This window comes from Lissotriton helveticus, chromosome 12, assembly GCF_964261635.1.
Source record: "Lissotriton helveticus chromosome 12, aLisHel1.1, whole genome shotgun sequence".
NCBI lineage: Eukaryota > Metazoa > Chordata > Amphibia > Caudata > Salamandridae > Lissotriton > Lissotriton helveticus.
Genome location: NC_136073.1, coordinates 395,519,672 through 395,541,854, shown reverse-complemented (window position 1 = coordinate 395,541,854; position 22,183 = coordinate 395,519,672). Strand labels below are relative to the sequence as shown.

At 45.6% G+C, this 22,183-nt stretch overlaps 1 protein-coding gene across 2 annotated transcripts in view; it reads right to left on the bottom strand.

Moving 5' to 3' along the window:
* Positions 1 to 1,606: 1,606 nt before the first annotated feature.
* SS18L2 (SS18 like 2) overlaps positions 1,607 to 22,183 on the bottom strand; it is a 75,726-nt gene continuing 55,149 nt past the window's right edge. For both annotated transcript variants that reach the window (XM_078669508.1, XM_078669510.1), the window contains exons 4-5: positions 16,353 to 16,466; positions 1,607 to 1,735 (exon numbers count right to left, since the gene is read on the bottom strand). In XM_078669508.1, coding sequence (XP_078525634.1) covers positions 16,373 to 16,466 — 94 coding nt within the window. In that variant the 3' untranslated portion in view covers positions 1,607 to 1,735; positions 16,353 to 16,372. The remainder of the gene's footprint in view (positions 1,736 to 16,352; positions 16,467 to 22,183) is intronic.

Sequence of the window (22,183 nt, the reverse complement as noted above, 5' to 3'; positions counted from 1 at the left end):
CGGATCCTGACTGGCAAACTTGGTGGCCTATCAACATGTTTCCACCATCCTGTCCATCTTTAGTTGTTAAGAACCTGGGGGTCAAGATGGACAAGGGCCTGACGATGAGATCTCAGGTCCTTGGGGTGACGGGCACCTGCTTTGGCCTCCTCAAGGTGCTGAGGAAGTTTCTACCCCTTTTATCGGAAGAACATCGGAAACTGACTGTGCAGGCTTTGATCGGGTCCAGGCTGGATTATGCTAATGTCCTTTACCTGGGCCTGCCAGAGTATCTGCTGCAGCGGCTCCAGGTTGTGCAGAATGCTGCTGCGAGAGCCATTTATGGCTTAAATAGGCGAGCCAGTGCTGCGGGTCTTTTGCAGACCCTACACTGGCTGCCTATCCGCAAGCGGATCACCTTTAAAGCATTAACCCTGGCTTACAAAGCCCTCCATGCTGGGGGAGCGAAGTATCTCCAAAGGAGACTTGCCTTTTATCATCCGGCCCGCTCTCTCAGATCGGAGTCACTGTTTTTGGCGGTGGTGCCACGTGTAAAAAGAGCTCGTATTGGAGGCCGCTCCTTTGGACTGCTGGCACCACAGCTGTGGAATTCTCTGCCGCTGACACTTCGGGGTGCCACCAGCCTACTTGCTTTCAGGAAAGGTCTAAAGACCTGGTTGTTTACTCTCTAGGTTTTCTTCTTCTTTTTTCTTTATTGGGCCTTCCACTTTGTTTTTATTGCTGTGTTGTGTTATTTCGTCGTAGGTCTCATTACTAAAGCGCCGGGACACTCTTTTTGAGTAGCCGTGCGCTATATAAAAATAAATATAACATAACATAACATAACATAACATAACATAACATAAACAACTGTTGCGCTCCTCAATAAATTGGACAAAAAGTCCCACGTGGCATATTGTTGTGAGTGCTGGTGTTGACAAATTAGTGACGTGCTGAGCAACAGGAAACCATTGGCTTAAATTAGGCACTGATGGTAACTCAGAACGTGAAGTATTACAGACCTACTATAGTAAAGAGAAAAACTCTTGTCCATTTTAGTTCTGTAAATTTGATACATACTACATTGCATATATTTTCTGCGTAACCGATATTAATATGAAGATGTTACATTATTGATTCACAATTTATATAAAATAAATAAAAGACTGTAACCTAAGTGTCTTACATAAACGAGACACGGAGCGGAAAATCAACTGTTGACATCGAGATATGGCCACTGAAAAAACTTCAGCAAAGTGATTTACCATCAGTCATGGTTGTCTTAAGGTTGCAGCCTCCTTCCAGGTGAATAAAAAACTGAAAGCCAAGCGGTGAAGACTCCAAGTCTGAAGATGCTACATAGTTGTTTGTCCTGTCCCAGGAACAAGTTGCTATACACTGACTGTACCTATATTTGTGAGTAAAAAATTCTAGCAAAGAGGGAGCCTCAAATTACCACCTTAATGCCTTTTCTCGAAGGTGCCCCGGGCAACAGATCTGTTCTGACTTTGGGAATTCAACCAAATGAGCTTTAACAATGGTTAAATAATGAAAGACTAGTGGACCGTTATAGGTAATATAACAAACAAAAAAGGGTAACAGAAATAACGTGGACATGCGAAGTGAAAACTGAAAAAAGTATTTTATTGTCATTGCAAATATTCCACCACATTGGTTCGAAGAGTGATTTCAGAGTACTTTGAACATATGAATTTTGCGTTCTGCCATATTAGTTCCCAATTGTTTTTTCAGGACCCTGCAAGAGATGAAAATAAAATATGATCAAAGATAAAAAGTGAAACGTATAAGACAGTGAAATGCTAAATCTATTTGCTTGATATACCTAGAAAAAAAATGATAAATGGTGACCGTTTAATGCAGTCCTTCCTGTGCGCAATACTACTGGGATATTTTAGTTCCTTTTAGACGTTTGATTTCGGGCATAAAGCAGGTTGCTTCAATCATCAATTTCATGAAATACAAAGATTCATGTCCACTTCACCTCAGAGTGACAAAATTTGTTTCTTCACTGTGTAAGTTCTGTTCCTTCTCGTATACCTTTCCCATAAAGTGATGTTAAGCTCTTGCTTTGCATTTTGTTATCTGGACTAAGGTCCCAATTACTTCTGAGAGGAAAGTTATATTGCGGTTGCAACAGTTTAGTTCAAGACCACATAGTAGAGTTAAAAAGTGTGAACATTTGCAACTATTAAATATTTACAAAATATGCTTTGCAGAAACAAGTCTTTAGTTTGCAATGAAAAGTAAAATAGCATGACTTGAAATGCTCCTTAGTGGGGGTTAAACAATTTCCACAGAAACCCAGGATCTCTCTGGTGCGCGAGTTGTACTTCTAAGGGAGAGATTTCCTTAAATTGAAAGAATTTTGATACACCGTTTTCGTAGATATATTCTGGAATGTATGAGGGTAGTTAAGGATGAATTGCTTCATACCAGAACTATCATTGGAACTGAAAACTAAAAAAAAAAAAGAGATCGCAGGATGAGGATCATGTAGCTGGAGCATCTGGTGCCAGAGGGAATTTTCATCAGTCCATATAACAGGGCTTTCCCAGAAACAACGTCTGCAGTACAAATGTACTACAGTATCATTAGAGATAAATATGAATTCATTGGTTATGCGAGTCTGTTAATATTAGATTTTATGCTATTTATATTTGAGCGGAGAGAGATGGTTACAAGCAGAGAATAAAGTAAAGAGATGATCAATGGAGGACGTGAGGATGTTGTACAAGGACACCAGAGGCACAGAAACACCAGTTACTATGTTAAGTTAAAAGGACATAGAGCAATCCTTCTCTATCCCAACCCAGGTATATGTGCAGTACACCCTACTAGACCTTTGTAGTTGTTTGGAAGAATAACGGTAAATTTCACACAGCAGCAGGTAGTGGGCAGTAGAGGCATTTTATATAGATGGTTGCTGTTTCCGTGAGAGAGACCTAATAATGACCAAGTATTCATCAGGTCAGATTTGGGATCTGGATGCAACAAAGAGTTCTGTGACGAGTTTGTTAAGTATATTATCTTTTCTGTTAATATGCGTCAGTGTGTGTACAACTAGTTTGTGAGTATCCGGTAAAGATCACTGGGCTAGAATTTATCAGATGATAAAGAGCCATAGTATACAAAGTTCGTTAAATAACATGTTTACCACGGTATAGAGGATAACATTACTTCAGTAGGTGGTTGCCTTAAATGATTTGGGACAACTCATAGAAACAAGCTAGAAGTAAGTATTACGTTACTCTCCGCTTTGGGGCGCTTTCTGGCTTAAAGGTTAATTGGAACAAATCGCTGGTTTTTCCACTGACACCGATAACTCAGCCAACCACAATGGAATATCCGCTCCAGTGGACCACAGATACAGTCCGCTATCTGGGAATCCAGTTACACACGGGTGCGGAAATCCTTTTTAGAGCTAATTATGGCACTGCTGTCAGTAAGTTAGAAGATGACGTACTCACCTGGAGTAAACTTCCTTTGTCCCTAATGGGACGCATATCCATCATGAAAATGGTAGTGCTCCCCAGATTTCTGTTTCTGTTCATGACCATCCCGATGGTTCTTCCCAAGTCATTCTTTGCACGGCTTCAGCAACAATTGACGAAACTGGCCTGGACGGGCAGGCAACCACGGGTCCGGTGGACGACACTCACTAGGCCATACTCAACGGGGGGCTTGGAGCTCCAGATTTGGAGGCATATTACCGCGTAGCTCAGGCATCACATCTACACACTTGGCTACATGGGGACAGGAACATACCGCATGTCCGCATGGAGTCTCTTTGTCAGCCCTAACACACTCCCACATACGATTTTCCTATGGCCTGATCGCAGAACAGGATTATTGGATTCTGTAACAGCCACGAATCATGCATGGCATAGTCTCTTAAAAATACAGGGCGGCGTGTTGCTATACTCGCCGGAGATGCCAATAGACTGGGCCAAATGGTTGCCCCCGCTTAAAGAAAAGGGAGTAGTTACTGCTTTACAAACACTGAATAGAACAACGGCGGGTGACCTATTCATTGACGGTGTCGCAAAGACATGGGAACAAGCCTTGGGAGCCTGTGACACGCCCCCACTCCTGACACGATTCCAGTTTCACAGGGTACGCCGGGCTCTCGGAGACCTGCTGGGCGGGGATATGGCTGAACCCCCAGAAGTCCCCGAGCTCACATTTGTCCTTAAAACGAATTCCCCCCGGAAACTGGTGTCCAATCTATACAAACTGACGCAAGCTACTGCACATCAACCATATACTAAGGCACGATTAGCGTGGGAGGCTGATTTAGACACTGTGATGGACGACGACACGTGGCGATATTGCTGCACTGTTGCTAAGAAAGTATCACTCAATGGCAGACACAGACTGGTTCACTTTAAATTCCTAAATCGGGTGTACCACACCCCAGCCAGACTCTGCAGATATGGACTGAGGGACTCTGCTTGCTGCGAGAGGTGCAGCGCCCCAGATGCGGATTTTCTTCACCTCGCTTGGCAGTGCCCTGGCGTGTGGGATTTTTAGGAAAAAATATTTGCTGATATTAGCGGGTTGACGGAGGTTGTAATCGCGCCTGACCCCTGATGGCTCTCTTAGGATACACCAGAAAGCTGCCAAAGGCGATTAGGCGGCTAGTAGACATGGGCTTGCTCGTGGCCCGCCGAGTGCTGGCTAGTTGCTGGATGAGAGGCCCCTTGCCCACTCCTAAGCGCTGGGCGCGCGATATGCTCTATTGCTGCACTCAATCTGAAAATTATAGTGAATTACAGCCCCCCACTAGCAGGCCTAAGAACTTCTGGGGACTGTACCAAATCTACTTGGGGAACAGGGTAGGAGCCGAAAGAGCTGCAGAGGTATAGGGTATTGTATACTATTATGACTGATGGGGCTGGGGCTTAGGGTTTTGCCTCTGTATTACTATTACTGACTGCGCAAAATTTCCCTTAACAGACGTATACTTTGCAATTATGGTGAAGCGCTGCCTGCCCTGCTATGGGTTGTTGGCTAAATGGCTGTGTACATACTAATTAGAAGGATGCAAAGATACCATGTAAGCAGAGAACGCCAGAAATGTCAGATGGGTCGAGGGGGGATATTGAGCGGGACTGTTATTTTACCTTGTTGTTCTCAGAGAAAAATGCAATAAAGAAATAAAAAAATAAAAAAAGTATTACGTTACTCATGTACCGTGCTACCAGTCCAGCTTTATTATATTTAAAGAAGCTATTTAGGTTAATTTCTACTTTCAGTGAAGGACTAATACGTGAATGAGAAACCTAAAGATTGATGGTCTGACAGAATGCTACAAAGAGTCTTTAAGGGGTTATTTGCTGAATTAAATCTCTTACATAGGCTCACTGATATAGAACCTAAGCTTTTCAGGTGCATGAGGTTGGAGACTAAGAACCAACATTGGAAAAGCTTAGTTGGTCAGTCAGTATCCTTTTGGAAATCAAGTCTCTGCCAAATTTGAAGAGTCTGATACAGAGAGGGAAAGGGGAAGCATAAAGTCACTTGCCCAAAACAGTCCAGGCAGAGAACAAAGTCTGGACAGGGCTATGATCTGTGTTTGAAAAAGTTCTTCTAGTTGAAATATCTGTTCTTAAAGTCAGTATAGCTTTTTGACTGATCTCCTACTTGAGTGTTCAATGTATTGCCTCCAAATAGGATGCCATTAGTAGGACACTTTTTCTTATAGGAGAAAGTACGATAGTTGAGTTGTAACATGGCATGGAGAGGGAGACAGATTGCCTTTATACGTATTTAAATAAAACAAGCCAGCACTTTTGCACTTTAAGACTTGATCAACAGTCTCTCAGAGTAAAGGAAGGAACGGTTAGAGGCTCAAAAAGATGGGAACCAGCTTCAAGTGGTTGATGCGATGGTCTCTGTCTAGAGCTGCCTAGATTTATCATTATGACTTAATTCACAGTACAATACCCAGGAGTACTGCAATTAATCTGTAGAAACTTTGATTTGAGGGTTCGAAGCTCTGAAAGGGAATCTACTAATTGACTCCTTTTCACAACGTTTCGGGTGTCTGGCGAAATCAATGTCCACCTCTAGGGACTCTTGTTCCCACAAGCCTGCTGTTTGCCTGCGAGGAGAAGGAGCCAGTGACCAGTTCCCCTGTGCTGAAACGCACTTACCGCTGCGAGGGACGTCTTGCGGACTCAGTGTGCACCTTTAGGGACTCTCAGTCCCATAAGCCTGCTGTTTGCCTGTGAGTAGGAAGAGGGGCCTGTGCCCAGTTCCCTCACGCCATGCGCTGAAAAAATTTAATAAAAGAGCCACTATTGTCCTTATGGCACCCTATGATGACCCTCAACCACCACCATTTTAACTGACTTAAAAAAACATTTTTGCCCTCGCCTTAATGTAGGACGGTCCTGCATATGCCTGCTTCTCTCCTGTCCTGTAATCTTGCTGTCTTTCAATGGGAGCTGTTATGTCATTCTGTTTTCTGATTTTATTTTTTTTGGTTTTTGGAAGACCTTTATTGTGCACAAGTTTGTCATCATACAGTTTACATTTTACGGCGCACAGGGGCCAGCCGAGCAGAGAATAATCAGGTAAATCCTTAACTGGATGACACAGCCATTTAGCCGGTAACCCGGGGGTCCGGCGGCGAATCTTATGAAAATGCATTTGCAATCATCTGGTATTCAGCTTAATAAGTGACAGGTCTATGATTTTGTCTTTTGTTGTCAAGAAGAACATTGTAGTTTTAATCTAGCATTAGTGCCATTATGGTCATCGCCCAAGTCCCCACAGATAGCCTAGGAAGCAGCTGAGGTTAGTCAATAGTGGGGTGGGGGATTGTCGATAAATAATTCACCAGATTCGTGTTCGTAATGCTTACGTGGGTGTGGTAAAATGTGTATTGGTATAGCTCACTGAGGCATAGGAGCAAGCGTTTATGTTCGGCGGAGCTAGTCTGCAGCCGTTTTAGTTAAAGCCCGGATATCCGGCAGTGTGGTGCATGTGTATGTGTGTATCTCCCCAGTGCTGTTATTGGGAGGTCGCAAAGGTTGAGGCGGTGGCCAGTGTACGGCGCAACATATCCTTGGCTAATGTGTGTGAGGTTTAATACGAGTCCGCACCTCTTGTAGTCTGTAAGCGTTATCGTGGCTCTGCAGTCGGTGGGTAGCATGTGTTCAATAAGGTATCGCTTCGTGTTAGTGACATGATGCAACCGTTGTCTTCGTCTGAAATAAGAAAGGGGCCTGGTCAGGGAACATGACCAGTAAACAAACTGTTCCCTATGCCTATGCAATGGCGGGGAAAACCTGGGGTCGGGAAAGCAAGTGAGGTCGGGGGGGGGGGGGGGGGGGGGGGGGATCATCATAGTCTCTTGTGGGGGGCAACAGTTGCGAGGCGAGGTACGGCGGGGTATCCTGCAATGTGAAGGGAGAAATGGGGGGGGGGCAGGGTTGGAGCTGTTAGGTGGTGCCTGTGGTGCACAGTCAGAGTGCGAGCTAATGCCCAGCGGGGCGCGGGTGCAGCCTGTTGGCGCTGTTTTCTGACTTTATGGCAGTGCTTAGCATGGACATGCTTTCATGTCAATTTGCTTTTCAATTCCATCTTGCTTTGGGCTTTTCTGTGTGCATGGCTGCAAAGTGGGGAGGGCATGTTCTGCTCTTTCTCTTGTTTTTCGCACTTTAGTGACTAGAGAAAAACGGTTCTTATCAGAGTAATGTACATGGTCCGTCTCGAAGCCACAGCAAAGGCCTGATCAACCGATGCCGTGGCCTTAGAGCAGACTGGTATGTGCTCTCATGAGAACGAGGGGGCGAGGCTTGCTAGAAGCTTTGTTATGTTTGGATTTATATTAAGAAGGGGGCTCCAACTGGTCTGGCGGGAGTTTGGATTCCGAATGAGGGCTGACGTGTCTATCTCGGATTGAACCCTGATTGCTGAGCTCTGATCCCCGGTTGTGTGAAGACTTTCCCTGGCCAGAAGTGGGCAGTGTATGCATCAAGTGATGTATTGAGTTTTGTGGTTATTGCCATTGTGATGTCAGCCAGTGACTGTGATCATTTGAGGGGTTTTTTTTTTTGTGGTGTACAACCAGAGTGATTCTCTAGAGTGAGTGAGTGAGTGAGCGAGTGTGTGTGTGTGTGTGTGTGTGTGTATTTATATTCACTGAAAAAAACATAGGTTTCAGGCCGGATATAGTTAGGAATTATCATTTAAAAAACCTTTGAAATTCACTGAAAAAAACCATAGGTTTCAGCCCGGATATAGTTAGGAATTAGCATTTGAAAAACCTTAGAAATTCACTGAAAAAAACGTAGGTTTTAGGGGTGTTATAGTTAGCTGGACATTTCACTCGTACAAAACCACCGATATAGTTAGTTGTACTCACTATATCTTGCGCGCCCACAATCCACTGCTGATGATGTCTTACACCATTCATGACATTGTCAGTGACATCACTGATGACATCTCAAATGACATCACTGATGACATCACTGATGACATCATCCAGTGAATTTGGTTTGCTTCGTTATTTAAATATGTTTTATATATATATAGCAATTTGCATTGAAAAATGAGTGGATATGTAAATATGAAAATATGGATGGAGGATTTAGTAGCAGCGTGATTGACTGTTTACTTGACTAATTTAAAGTGTCATCAAATATATTGGATAGTGACTAAACTGTGTGAACATCTGTATCACTTTGTCAGTTGTTGTGTAAACTGCTTCTCCAGTTGGTTACTAGCTATTTGAAAGTCTATATTAGTTATTGATTAGTTAACTGAGTATTTGTATGGGAGAGTGAATGTGTGTGTGGTTCGGTGGGGGGTGTGTGACTGCCCAAAGATGTGTGAATAGTTGATTCAGTAGGTATATGAAGTAAAAACTACATGTTATAACAGTTGTTTGGGTGAGTGAATATCTTTATGGGTGTGGTGCTAAGCAAATATCTCTCTCAATGGTACATGTCCAACAAAGTAGAAAAATAAAAGGTTGTGTATGTGTCAGTTGTTGTTTATAAATAAGTATACATAACACTCAGTGATTGTATGCATGACTATATGGATAACTGTATACTTGTAATTGTGATTTTATAACACACTAAATATAAGTTACTATCTATATGAATACTTAAAGTGGTGTTTGTATACGTGTATAGCTAAGTAAATGTAAGTATGATCCATTGTTTGCATAAGTGAATAGGATGACTTCATAAGTGAATAGGATGTGTGCTGGTGTGTAATGTCGATATAGGTGTATAAGTATATTTGATAGTGTTCTATTGATCATTAACCGCATGTATGAGTGAATCTGTAGGTAAGTGATTAGATGTGTGTATAGATCTAGGAATCACTGAGTGGGTTTTTATTAACTTGTATTGGTGTGTCAATGGATTCAAATATGGTACTCTATTTTACAGTGAGTGATGAAAGTTTATACTAGTGTATGATGAGGTGTATCTGATTGTCACGTGGATGATGTCATCAGTGATGTCATCAGTGATGTCATTTGAGATGTCATCAGTGATGTCACTGACCATGTCATGAATGATGTAATATGTGACATCATCAGCAGTGGATTGCGGGCGCGCGAGATATAGTGAGAACAACTAACTATATCAGAGGAATTTCAATGGTTTTGTACGAGTGAAATGTCCAGCTAACTATAACACCCCTAAAACCTACGTTTTTTTCAGCGAATTTCTAAGGTTTTTAAATGATAATTCCTAACTATATAAGGCCTGAAACCAATAGTTTTTTCAGTGAATTTCAAAGGTTCAAAGGCACTGGTGCATCTCCTGTAAACAGTTGAAAGAATGCGTTTAAGTCATACAGGCGATTTTTAAGGAATATTTTTAGTTTGTGAAAATAGACACTTAGAAACTTTTCTGGTGAAAAGCAGACAATGGATTCCTATGGAAGGAAATACAAGTTACTGGTAAGTACAGTTAGAATTACTTTTTAAGCTCAGTGCTGGGCTAAAAGATGCAGCACTGGGTTCTCTCCTGGTAACAGGTTAGTAAATCGGAATTCGTTGTTCGGATGATATTAGGTGAATATTTTAAGGTTCCAAAACTCCACACAAGAATTTCCAAGTGAAACCAGTCAATGTTAGCATACTGAAGGAAATTCAAGTTACTAGTAAGTATGGTTAGAATTACTTTTGAGGATCAGTACTGGGCTCAAAGATGCAGCACTGAGGCCTCTCCTGATAACAGGTGAGTAATTTGTAGTACATCCAGTAAGCGCCACAGAGCTGCGTAGCAGAGAGATGTAAAAAGGGGCACGGCATGCACCACCTCTCTGCAACGCAGCGCTGTGGCACTTCCTAGAAGCACCTGGTGGACTACTTGGCCCCCATGGTCCCTCAGGTTTAAAGTTGAATTTTTTCCCCAACTTAAAACGTGCCGCAGGGAGTGTTTGCACACATCACGTCAGGCCCCGTCCCCTCCCTTCACCACTGTGTAAATGTGCCCTGTCACCGTTCTAAGTTGAGAGATTAAGTCCCCTTCAATCCTAAGGATCCCTAGGGTCAAACTAGCCCACTAGGTACCTCCAGTAAGCACCACAGAGCTGCGTTGCAGAGGTGTAAAAAGGGGCGTGGCCTCTGAACACATGTCTGCAACGCAGCTCCCTGGCTCATACTGGAGATACCTGTTAGGCTATTTGGCCCTCAGGGACCCTCAGTATTGAAAGAGAATTAATTCCCCAACTTAAAACGCACCACGGGGTGCGTTTGCACACTGAGGAAGGAAGGGGGCGTGGCCTGAGGTGACATGCCCCCAATTATAATTAAATACATTTCCCCCGGGATTTGGTCCCCCAGGGGGCTAATTTCAAATACCACAGGCTTTGGTTTTTTTTTCCACAGGATACGAGTATCATACGCACATCCCACAATTAAAAAAAAAAATAAAAATTTTTTGGGGCCTTGTGGGACCCCCTGAGCAGGCCTAGGGGGTCAGGCTGTTTCTACCCTGCCCCCTTTGCGTCTTTTTGCGCACTTTTTTTTTCAGTTTTCTTGTGCCTCGGTTCTACCGAGACACAAGATGGCTGCCAACACTTCCTGGTTTGGAGTATTGACTGACAGTTGACAGCCAATTAGCATGCAGCTCGTGCTCGTAAGGGTACGCATACCCTACATGCTCATAGATATATCTATGATTTTACTTTTGATTTTCTCAGGAATTACTGCAAAGATTTACAACATTTAACAAAAAGCGTGACCGGTGAACCAAACTAACTTTTTGCCAAATTCGGTGTAATTCCGTTCAGCAGTTCGGGCTGTAGCCGTGTCTAAAGGTCCCCATGGAAAATTGCATGGGGAAAACACGTTTTGGGACCCCCCCTTTTTTCTCGGTCCCCGGTTGACGAATTACCCCGATAGAAGCGGACCGCAGCGCCCCATCTTCTTGGAGAGTTTCGCGAAGATTCGTCGACCGGCGCCAACGTTATTCCAAATAGAATGTTGCAGATTTCCTATGGAAACAAGGTCCTAACTATATCTACCTACTGGCGACCGCCGGTAGGGTAGGGTAGGATAATAAATATAAATATAAATATATATAAATATATATATATATATATATATATATATATATGATCTCTTGCAGGACGTTTAGTGTAATCAGAACGTCCAGTGTATCTTATCTTATATCAGTTCAGTCATTGATTCATGCCTTTAGATTATAAGTTTGCTACATATATTTGAATCTTATGCATTTGGTATCTGAGATAGCCTTTGTTTACAGAGTATTATATAATAAACCCCAAGCCTTATTCTAAAAGTGATAGAGTCTTTGCATTCTGTTAAATAAAACCCCTTTTCAAAAAAGTGTTGTTTGTTTTGTGTTGCAGTCTTGCTGTGCCAGGGGTGGTAAGACATGTTCAAAGGTGTATATTATTCAAAGGTGCAGTGGTATATTTGCCTCCCAGGTGGGAGTGCAGGGATTGGGTGAGGCTTATTGGTGAGAAGCCACATTCAAAACAAAAGCAGCCACCGCCTACTGCTGAGGGGATGCGCCAGGGCCAAGCCCAGGCTAATGGTGGACCCATATGCACCAGTCAGAGCCCGGAGGAGGCTGGATTCGCCCTCACCCTCCTTCCCCCCCAGTCATTGAGTACAGGGAGCGAAGACTTTTTGCTTTGAGCAGACCAGCTTATCCAATCCCACTACTAACTGCTCGGTGGTGGAAGGGGTTGTACGGGTGCAGGCAGATTCAGTGTTTCCAGAGCTTCAGCCGGCATTAGGAGGAGCGGTAGGAGTTTTCCCCCTAATATTCACATTTTGCTCATTTTAGCTTGGCCGCACTGGTTTTATTTTCTCCGCTTGCCCATTTTATTAGAGACTCGGCAATTTGGTGTAATAGTGGCAAGTTGATTTTTAAGGGTTACCGGAATTCCACATGCCCAGGTAATCATCCAGTGCAAGAAAGGAGCGATTGGGGCCCAGCTTAAGTATCTTTACTGGACCAGAGGCCATATAGGGCCCGATTAAGAGTCTGGTGGTTCGAGGACCCCAGACTCCTGGAGACATGGCAGTCCAGCCATTGCCGCACTGGCGTTTCGACCACCCTATTACAACTAAGGCGGTAGGAACGCCATGGAACCACTGTCAGGGGACTGCTGCTGTCCTGCCAAACATATTTCAAGTTTCCTCTCCACTACAGCTTTCATGGCGATTCCTCCTCCATGAAAAGCATGGAGGCGAGGAAACAAAGGGGGCCCTACTTGTGCCTCTGGGCCTGGGGTGAATGCTGCCCCCCCGTGTTCATGCACCACAGTACCTGCACAGCATGGACTTTCCAGTCCATGCCGAGCAGGAACTTTTTTTTTACATTCCCACTCCGGTGCGCATATTCTGAGACACCACTGTGGGACTGCCAGAAAAACAACCAGCCAGACACAGGAAACACTCGTAATCTGGTGGGCGGCCCAACCACAGGACGACTCCACACTGAGCCGATCGACGACACCTGCTGGCACGAAGGGGTAATCCTCACAAGAATTTCTCCAGATCCAGTCTGATTCCAGAGGATAATTCCAAGGTAAGGAATCTGCGGCTAGATCAAGTCTCTACCAGATACGGCATTACCAAAAGTAAGTAACTTGTCCGTCTTGAAGGTCCAGCTTGCAATCCAGTCTCCTGGATCCATGGCTGATAGAACCCACGCCAATGTGAGCATCCTGAATTTGCCTCTTTGGGGAGGGGGGGGGGAGCTGGGAGTTCTCAAATAGGGTGAAGGACTCCGCCCTTCTTTAGCACCAGGAAATAACAAAGGTAATATCCACACCCTTTTTCAGATGCCAAAACCCTCTCTATGGCACCTTTGTCTATGAGTCTGGATGTCTTGTTGCAGAGGGGACAAATGGTTCACAGAAAGCTGCTCTGATGTGGGTGGCATATGGAGCAGGTCAGACAGGAATGGTATCCTTGAGAAACTATTCGGCGGACCCATAACTCTGATGCAATGCTGAGACACCTATGAAGGTAATAACTTTTCCTGGCAACAACCTGCTGTTCATGTGTAACTGAGGGCAAGTTGCTAAGCATCTTGGAAGCTGAAGTGGTGGGGGGGGGTAGGGTTAGAGGACTCAGCAGTGCGCTGCCCAAGAGGGACTGGACGTTGTTGGCTGGCTCAAACGCCTCAAAAGGACTAGGGTTCTTTTGCTGAGGTGCAGGGCTTCGGTGTTGTCTTTGTGTCAAACGCCTTTCAAAGCACTGAAAGATACAAAATTACTGGGAACAGTGCTGCACGGTTGCAGAAAGGCTGCAGGAATTCCTTGTGACCCTGCTTGCTTTGAAGTGTTTCAGGGCAGAGTCTGATTTGACTCCGACGAGCCAGGTGCCATCAAATGGCATGCCCATCAATGACGCTTAGATGTCCCATCAATGCATGATGCCAAAGCACTATACTGGTACTGACTGCCCCTTCCTAAGCAGTCAGTGGTTTACAGCCCAGAGGGAGCCAGGAGAGTGCCATAGATACGCAGCATGGCAACTTTGAAAGTCTCTAGCTTTCAACGACTGACCCAGGAATTCCAATTGGATTGGGATCAGTTGTGGAACCAGGTCCTCAGTAGGACATCAGGACAGAGGTGCACTCTGATGCCCCCACAACTTCTCATTGTAAGAGCAGCAGGACGGAGAAAAATTCTGTTTCATCTTCTTGGACTTTGACTTACCTGAGGATTTTGAATGTGAGGAGGATCTTTTGCAGTAACCTCCTCAAGAGAGGGTGCAGGCCTGCAGTATCAACTTAGTTTGGAAGCAGGTCTTTCTTCTGTGTTAACCAATGTAGAGTTTCCCGGTGCGCCTTGGAGTTTATCGGGCACAGTCATCAGAGGCCTTTCACTCATGCGACAACCTTAGACACTAGAGGAATATCTCATGGGCGTCAGTATCATCCATCTGTATGGTACCAGCGTCTTGAAACCCTCACAGGTGATTAGTCGCACTTTATAAGACACTGATTGATTTGTGGCCATCCATATCACTCTGTAGTTGTTGGTGGAGAAATGTCCCTTGCACACTGGAAAATTCATTTTGGAACAAAAACCTCATCAGAGAAGAGGTAAAAGTTAGTGGACGAGCTCTGGATCTGTGCCCAAAAGTGTGGAAAGAACGGAACAGACGTTATCATGCTGTGGAGGCCCTTATATGTGCTCCAATGTCACATTTGCAAACACGGAACCACACACCACCACCTGCTGGTAAGCGGGAGCAGTGCTGAGAAAGATCTCCAGATCTAGTCTGTCATCAGGAAGTATTCACAAAGTGAGGAATTTAGGATCAGAAGTATCCATCTGAAGAGCATGCCCACAAGAATGAGACAATGTTGAGATCCAACAACAAAGAATATTTTCTTTGTATAAAAAAGTTATTTTAATAAAAAACGTTTTCAACTTTGTATCAAATCATAATTTCTTACTATTAGTAGTAAGCTGATCAGCTAATGCAACAGATTTTTTCTGAACTGTGCATAAAGGGTTCCCGGTTGATATATCGGACACTTTAGATATTCCAAATATTTGTTTTTTTTATATACTGCACATATTGTTTTTAAATAGTATATTACCTGCCGAATATGAATTTTATGAAATTTTAAATATTGTGACTACTAATAGTAAGAAATGATGATTTGATACGAGGTAGAAAAGGTTTTCATTAAAATTACTTTTTTATACAAAGAAAATATACCTTGTTGTTCTCTCTGCTGTATAGCAGTGCCCAGTCCCCTTGGGCTGGGGGCCTCCTCTCCTCTATAGTAATTGACATTACATAGACCAGTGGTCTTTAAACCTCTTAACACTGTCCTCTGTGTTAAAAGAAAATCAGCCCCACTCACTTTTTCACAATTATTTTGTTAAATTGGCAAAGTTTAAATATGTTTAAACATATTTAAACATTGCAGTTAAATTAGATTACCCCTTTTACACATGCTCCCAGTCAGGATTTAAATGACAAAAGAGGTTAGTGATGACCCATTAAAAAGTAGCTTACTAAAGGTCATTTGTTATCACTTAAAACAAAGCATGAGGGTTCTCTTCATCAGAGCCCGACGCCCCCCTTGGGATCACTTAGGGCCCCCCACTGGGGCCGTCCCCTGGTTTCAAAAACACTGACAGACACACAGGGTTGTCCTTGAAACAATTTAGGGTGATCCAAAGGCTTGAACAACTGCCAGGCACTGGGACACACAATTCAATTTTAGCTAGGGCTCCAGGTTTTATGTTATTTATTTGACCATTTCCACCTGTATTCATCCATATTTATGTTTGGCCATCCTATTGGTATTTATCCTTATTTGTTTTGTGGTTTCATAATAAATGGTGTCAAAAGTTGTTTATTTCTACATTGATTTAACTGATAAACATGGACTCATACTTGGATGCCAGTTGCATTTTAAGCCAATTCAGGAGCCAAATATAGCAAAACTATAAGCCCACAGATAAATATTAGTAATAAACTACAAATATATTTTTAACAAATGTATGTATTTAAGGAACTCTTAACCTGTTTTTTAAAATCCATGTGCGGATTGCCTGCTCAGCTGTTGTCCTGGAATTCACAACAAAAAGCATTGAGACTCACTCACAAGAAGCACAATATTAGGAATTTTTTCCTCTTTTAAAAATAAATACAGACAGAAACACATCGTTTTCTCTGTCTATATATCTGCAAAAATGAGTAAAAACGGAAAACTCGGAGCTGTAATTATAGCTTGTAAATTAGGCAGTTGCCCGACTCCCATTTCATTTACTATGGGGTTAAACCATTGCCCAGTGTAATATATACTTTCCGTAACCACACGTATAGAGTCAGAAATGGCTAACGGAATGGACAGGGAATAAAAACTTACTGTGTCCAGTATTTTCTGTATTAATCCCCGGAGACACTTTTTGGTAGCGTACCCGGACTAGTATCTGCTATCGTAGCCAAATAAACAAGGTTTCTGTGCAGAATCTGCTGGTACCTACAAAAATAGAAGCAAAATTATGTAACAATCCAAACTAAAGTATTTTGTGTTGTTTCCATTACACTTGGAGCAAAAGAATATGTGAGAACGATATGCAAAAATGTTTTACTTTTCATGCAATGTTACCAGGGATTTTTTTTTTTAAACACATTTTATTTGTCATAGGTCACATATATTGCATAGCTCCGGAGTCTGGAGTCTGCTGCATACATCAATGGATCAACAATAAAATCTCAGACTTTTGTAAATATAGTAACAACACCTCCCCGCTCCCCCATTTGAGCTGATGCTGCCATGTATATACAATGTAAAGTGGCAATAGTGCATGTCAAGCCCAACGAGACACACCATCCTCTCCACCAATGAACTATCTGTCAAATCATCAGGAGGGCGGCCCTCTCTGGCGGCGGGTCCAGGTCCAGCCCGCGGTAGTCCGCCCATCTCTTCCAGATCTTAAAGTGCTTACGAGGGCACCCCCTAGCCATAAACACAGGTTGCTCGAGCCCCATACAGAAGTCCATACCATTTATCCAAGCAGTCAATGGCTGAGCTTGAGGCGCCTTCCACGCCTTGGCTATATCCCTCTTCGCCAGTGTGAGGCCCAGCAATAGCAAGTGGCGCTTATACCTATTGCCCCCAATTCCATCCATCACATACAGCAGAGCTAATCTCGGTGTGAATGGGAGCTCCCATGCCAAAACCTCGGACAGATGGGCAAACACCCCTCTCCAGAATCTATACAAAACCGAACACCCCCAAACAGTATGCAGAAGTGTACCCTCCTCTGTTCCGCAACGGAGACAATCAGGGGAGCTGACCATACCCACCCTCCATAGGCGCTCTCGGGTAAAATATGTGCGGTGTAAATATTTAAACTGTATCAGGCGCAGGCGTGTGGAAATAGCCGCTCCCCTCAGGCTTGCCAGTGCCTCCGCCCAGTCCTCTTCCTCTAGGTCCCCTACATCCCCCCCACGCTGTCCTAAGTCTGTGTAGGTCAGTGGAACAATGGTGAACTAGCGTTTGGTAGATACGTGATATTTTTTTTATCTGGTAGTTCGCCCATAAACACTTTGGCCTCTAATGGACTAAAATCGGGGAGGGGCCCTATATCGGTCAGGTATGGTGTCAATGCATGTCTGAACTAAGTATTTTATAGAACTGGGATCGTGGCATCCCAAACTCGTCTTGTAGAATCAGAAAGGACTTCAGGGGACAACCCGTCATTACGTCCCCCAAGGATGAGATCCCTATCGCGTCCCAACCCCGGAATCCCTTCAGGGCATCCAGTCGGGGAAGACAACCATTTCGCCAGAGAGGAGTCTCTTGGGTCAGCACGTTTCACCACCCCATCCTACCCAGCGCACGCCTCCAGACATAAAATACCACCTGCGTGGCAGAAGGAAGGCGCTTTCGAAGCGATGCAGAGTACAGTAGCGTATGCACGGACGCAGAGCCCATCAGGTGCCGCTCTACCGCGTCGGCCGGATCTCCCCTATCTCCATACCACTACTCGTTAAGAACCAGCAAGTGCGCCGCCTGTTAGTAAGAGAGTACATCAGATGTAGCGAGCCCTCCCGTGTAGGAGGACAAGAAACACGTTCGCAGAGCCACCCGTGCCATCCCCCCCTCCCACAGGAACCCACCCAGCGCTGAGTTGACCTGTTAAAACCAGCGCAGCGGAATCCGGTATGGATGGTTTTGCAGTTGATACAAGAGACAGGGGAGCGCCACCATTTTAAAGATGGCCGACCTGCCATAAATCGTCTGGGGCATGCGGGACCAGACCCTTAAGTCCTCGCGCGTGCGGTCCCACACCGGGGCGAGGTTGTGATCTCGGGAGGCTGCCGTCTCCTCCGATAGAAACACCCCCAGGTATTTCATATTTCCGGACGCCCCCACGCGCCGCCGTCCACCCAATACGCACAGCGTCGATTTGTCCGGGTTCAAATACCGGCCCGATGTTTCGTCAAAGATCTGCAGAATACATAGCAGCCGCGGTCCCGACCGACCCAAGTCCGTAAAAAAGAACAGGACATTGTCAGCGTATAGTGCTATTTCGTCGGTAATGCCCGGCGACCACCGAAAGCCCTTGAGCTGGACGTCAATGCGCACCCACGCCGCTAAAGGCTCCATGGCGAGAGCGAATAAATAGGGGGAGAGGGGACAACCCTGTCGCTTGCGCCGCTGGACACGGAAGGAACAAGAGATTGCTCCCCCCACGTGTACTGACGCCGTAAGGTCCTTATATAACAACTGTAGATAGGCCATGAAGCGCGGGCCAAAATTTAGGAGCCGCAGCAGGGCAAACAAGTACACCCAGCTCAGGGAATCGAAGGCTCTATCCATATCTGCTAGAAATAACGCCGCCTGCTCCCCTAATCTCTCCCAAGCCGATATCGCGACGTGGGCACGCCTAATATCGTGGCGAGTCGCCCTTTGAGGCATAAACCCTGCCTGACCGGGGTGGACTAAGTTAGCGATGTGGGGCCAAAGCGTTAGCCAGGACCTTGGCCTCCGTATTGCCTCCCTGTGGGCCCACTCCACCACAAAGCAGCGAGACAGCACATCCGGGGGGAGCCATCCCTCCAACCACCGGGTAAGGAAGCACTCCACGTTGTCCCCCTCACAGCCCTCCGGAAATCCCACGAACCGCCGGTTGTTGCTCTGGGCCCGCCCTTCGGCATCCTCGACGTGCATAGCGAGGCCCCTCTGTATTTTCTCCATGTCCGCGACCTCCTTCGTCTCCGTTCCAGTGATGCGCTTGACCGCATTCCGCAGGTCCTGGTGGAGCAGCATGACGTCCGAGCCCACCGCCCTGATCTTGGCATCCAGCATATCTCTGCACTGAGTTATCGCCGCCAGCAGCGCCGCGTTGTCGAGCGCTTGATTCTGCGACCCCGCCGCACCGGCTGCAAGGCCCACCTCCGTGAACTTATCGATGATCCCCTGTTTGGAGTGGCCGTCACCGGCGCGATCCTGTGTCATTGTGGCGCAGACGGCTCCCAAAGTGTCAACTTTCGTCCCCGGGGGGTCAGCTGCTACCAGTAACACGGAGGCAGGCAGAGCGACCGCCACTCAAGCGGAAGCCTCCAGTGATCTTCAAGCGGACCGTGTCGAGCCCGGCAGGCCGCAGGGGGCTCCCCCAGTCACCGCTGTGCAGGGGCCATGCGTCCGTGCCCCACTCCGTCAAGGCCACAAGGTATATAGTCAGTCCCGGCCGCAGGCGCCCCCGTGAGAAGATCGTGGGTGTCAGGCCCGGGTCGCCGCCGCTGGTGCACCCCCTCTCAGGCACCACTCCGCCAGGCCCCGGGGCCCCTCTGCCCTCAACTGCCTCCGTGGCCCGACCCAGCAACCGGTCTTCCCTACTGCCACGATTCGCCGCCACCAATAAAGTTCAGCATGGGGGGCTCAAGGCGCTCCCACTGCCCCTCGCAGATCCACTCGTGTCCACTGTACCTCAGCAGGGCCGGCAGGCCTGAGCAACCCACTACCACCAGGGCCCTCTGGGAGGGCACCCAACTCCCCTCCACCACCAAGGGTATCGCCGCTCCGGTCGATAAGTCGGTCACCCTTCCTCCACCGTCTCCTCCGGGTGCCCGATATGTCCCAAGATGGCGGCCTCTCCAGCAGGTCCGCTCCGGGAAATCGGCAGCCCAACCTATTCAGGGGCCGCAACGAACGCCCCCCTGCTGCCACAGCAACGCCTCCGCAATGCTCCGCAGGGCTGGGGGGGCAACGCAGGCACTGGGGCACCGGATCGACAGAGGCCCCCTCCGTACCGGTCACACCTTCCCCCACGCGCCGAACTCCAGGCGCACCTCGCCGGGTCAGCGATGCACGGGAGGCACCGGCTTGTTTTCCGCCGGCATCACAGCAGGCCGCTCCTCTGCACCGGAGCTCCACTCGCCCCGCCTGAGCCAAAGTCGTGCCGCACTACCACCGGAGGATCGCCCGAAGGTAGGCAAGCCCAATAGGATATGTCGCAACTCTGTCTGGATGTCTAAGGACTGGATAATTGTAAGGATGATACGCGGCTGGTCGGAGCTCTCAGACTACACGACCGCCATCGTTACTGGCCAAGCCCGTTACCAGGGATTTTAACGACCTTACTGGTCTATGATGGCACTAAGAGGGAAGAAAATGATGGGATGGTATATACCCCAAATAGTTTTAAAGTAAATGCCCCTTAATAATCATTTGCGAATGTTCGACCCTCACCATTGTAAGAGCGGGTGCCCTAACACCCGAGTTCACCTCTTACCCCTAAAGTGTTTTATTGTGTACATTACTGAAAGTGTCCCACCGCATTCTATCTGTAGAGAAGGCCTCTACTGCAGACATGTAGGGCAGTCTACCCAATTCAATATTCTTTTTAATCTTTTTTAATATGGACCTTACTTGTAAATTATCATTTGGTACCCTCTGAAGTCTAATAAGGGAAAAAGCTAATTTTCACAAAGATAATGTAGGTGGAAAAAGGATGCACTGGAAAACATGGAGTCCTCCAACATTTAGTGACGCAGCTCTACCGTATACTGAAGTAGTGCATTTTATTTTTCATTTTAAAGCACTGGAGAGGAAGGCAGGCCGTTTCATTCAAGGCAGTGCTCCATTTATTTATTTATTTCATTAGATCTCTATAGCAGCACACAAAACAATTGGCTATAGCAGACAGTTTTTAGGTGTAGTGTGAGCCAGGACCTTCTAATTTTACTAACTTTTTTTATGTCATATGCTGCGCTCTCCATCCACTGGTCTGTTGTGTCATTCACATTTTTAGTCCCACCAATGGAGCACACAGCATGGGGCAATGGTCAGCCAACTTCAGCCATTGGCTAACTTTACTTTGAGTGACAGCATTCTGCTCTTTCCCAAAAAGCACCTCTGCACACAAAGCAGTTCCAGTCAGTGCCAGGGAGTGCTACAATGCCTGCTTTTTTAGATTTTTTTTTTATTTTTATTTTAGCCAATGTTTTTATTGTATTAAACAGCCCAGCAGCAGTTCGCCCAACAATAAAGTTTCATATATATAAAAAAAATGGCAAAAAATATTTGACAACGGTAGTAGGCTGGCACCCAATGTCAGACCTAATGGCTTTGCCGATGCTGGTTCTTCTGTCTTATCATGGAGTACAGCCCCTGTACGCATGCCAAGCTAGTGATTAAAATGCTGAATTACACAGGAGCAGGACATGCTGCCTCCGAAAGCCTTCCTCTTACTTTGAAATGTAGAAGGGACTTCTTTGTACGAACTCTGTAGACATTGAAGCAGACTACACTCAAATATACACTAAGGACTATGCATCCCATTTCCTGTATTTATGGCAGACAGAGCAGCCAGCCACAGTGGGCACAGAGTATTAAAAAAATGAAAAATCTGTGTATTCTGGAAAATAATGTAATTAGGATTGTTTTGCTGTGTTTTTTTCCCCAAAAGAAAGGGACGCTTTATTGTTTTAGAAGCTCAAAATATGCTTTCTGAGAAACAATGGAGGATTATTTCGGCCCAGCATCTGACTGCAAGGGATAATACTGCAATCTGTGAAACGAGTTATTGCCTATCCACTGCTACACTGATATTCAATAAAACATGATGGGAACACAACCTCTTCATATAATTCGTCACATATACATATAAATGCTCATTTTAGGTTTGTCATCAATTTTCAGTATATGCCAACGCCTACTCAGCCTTTCCGATGTTACAGATTGGA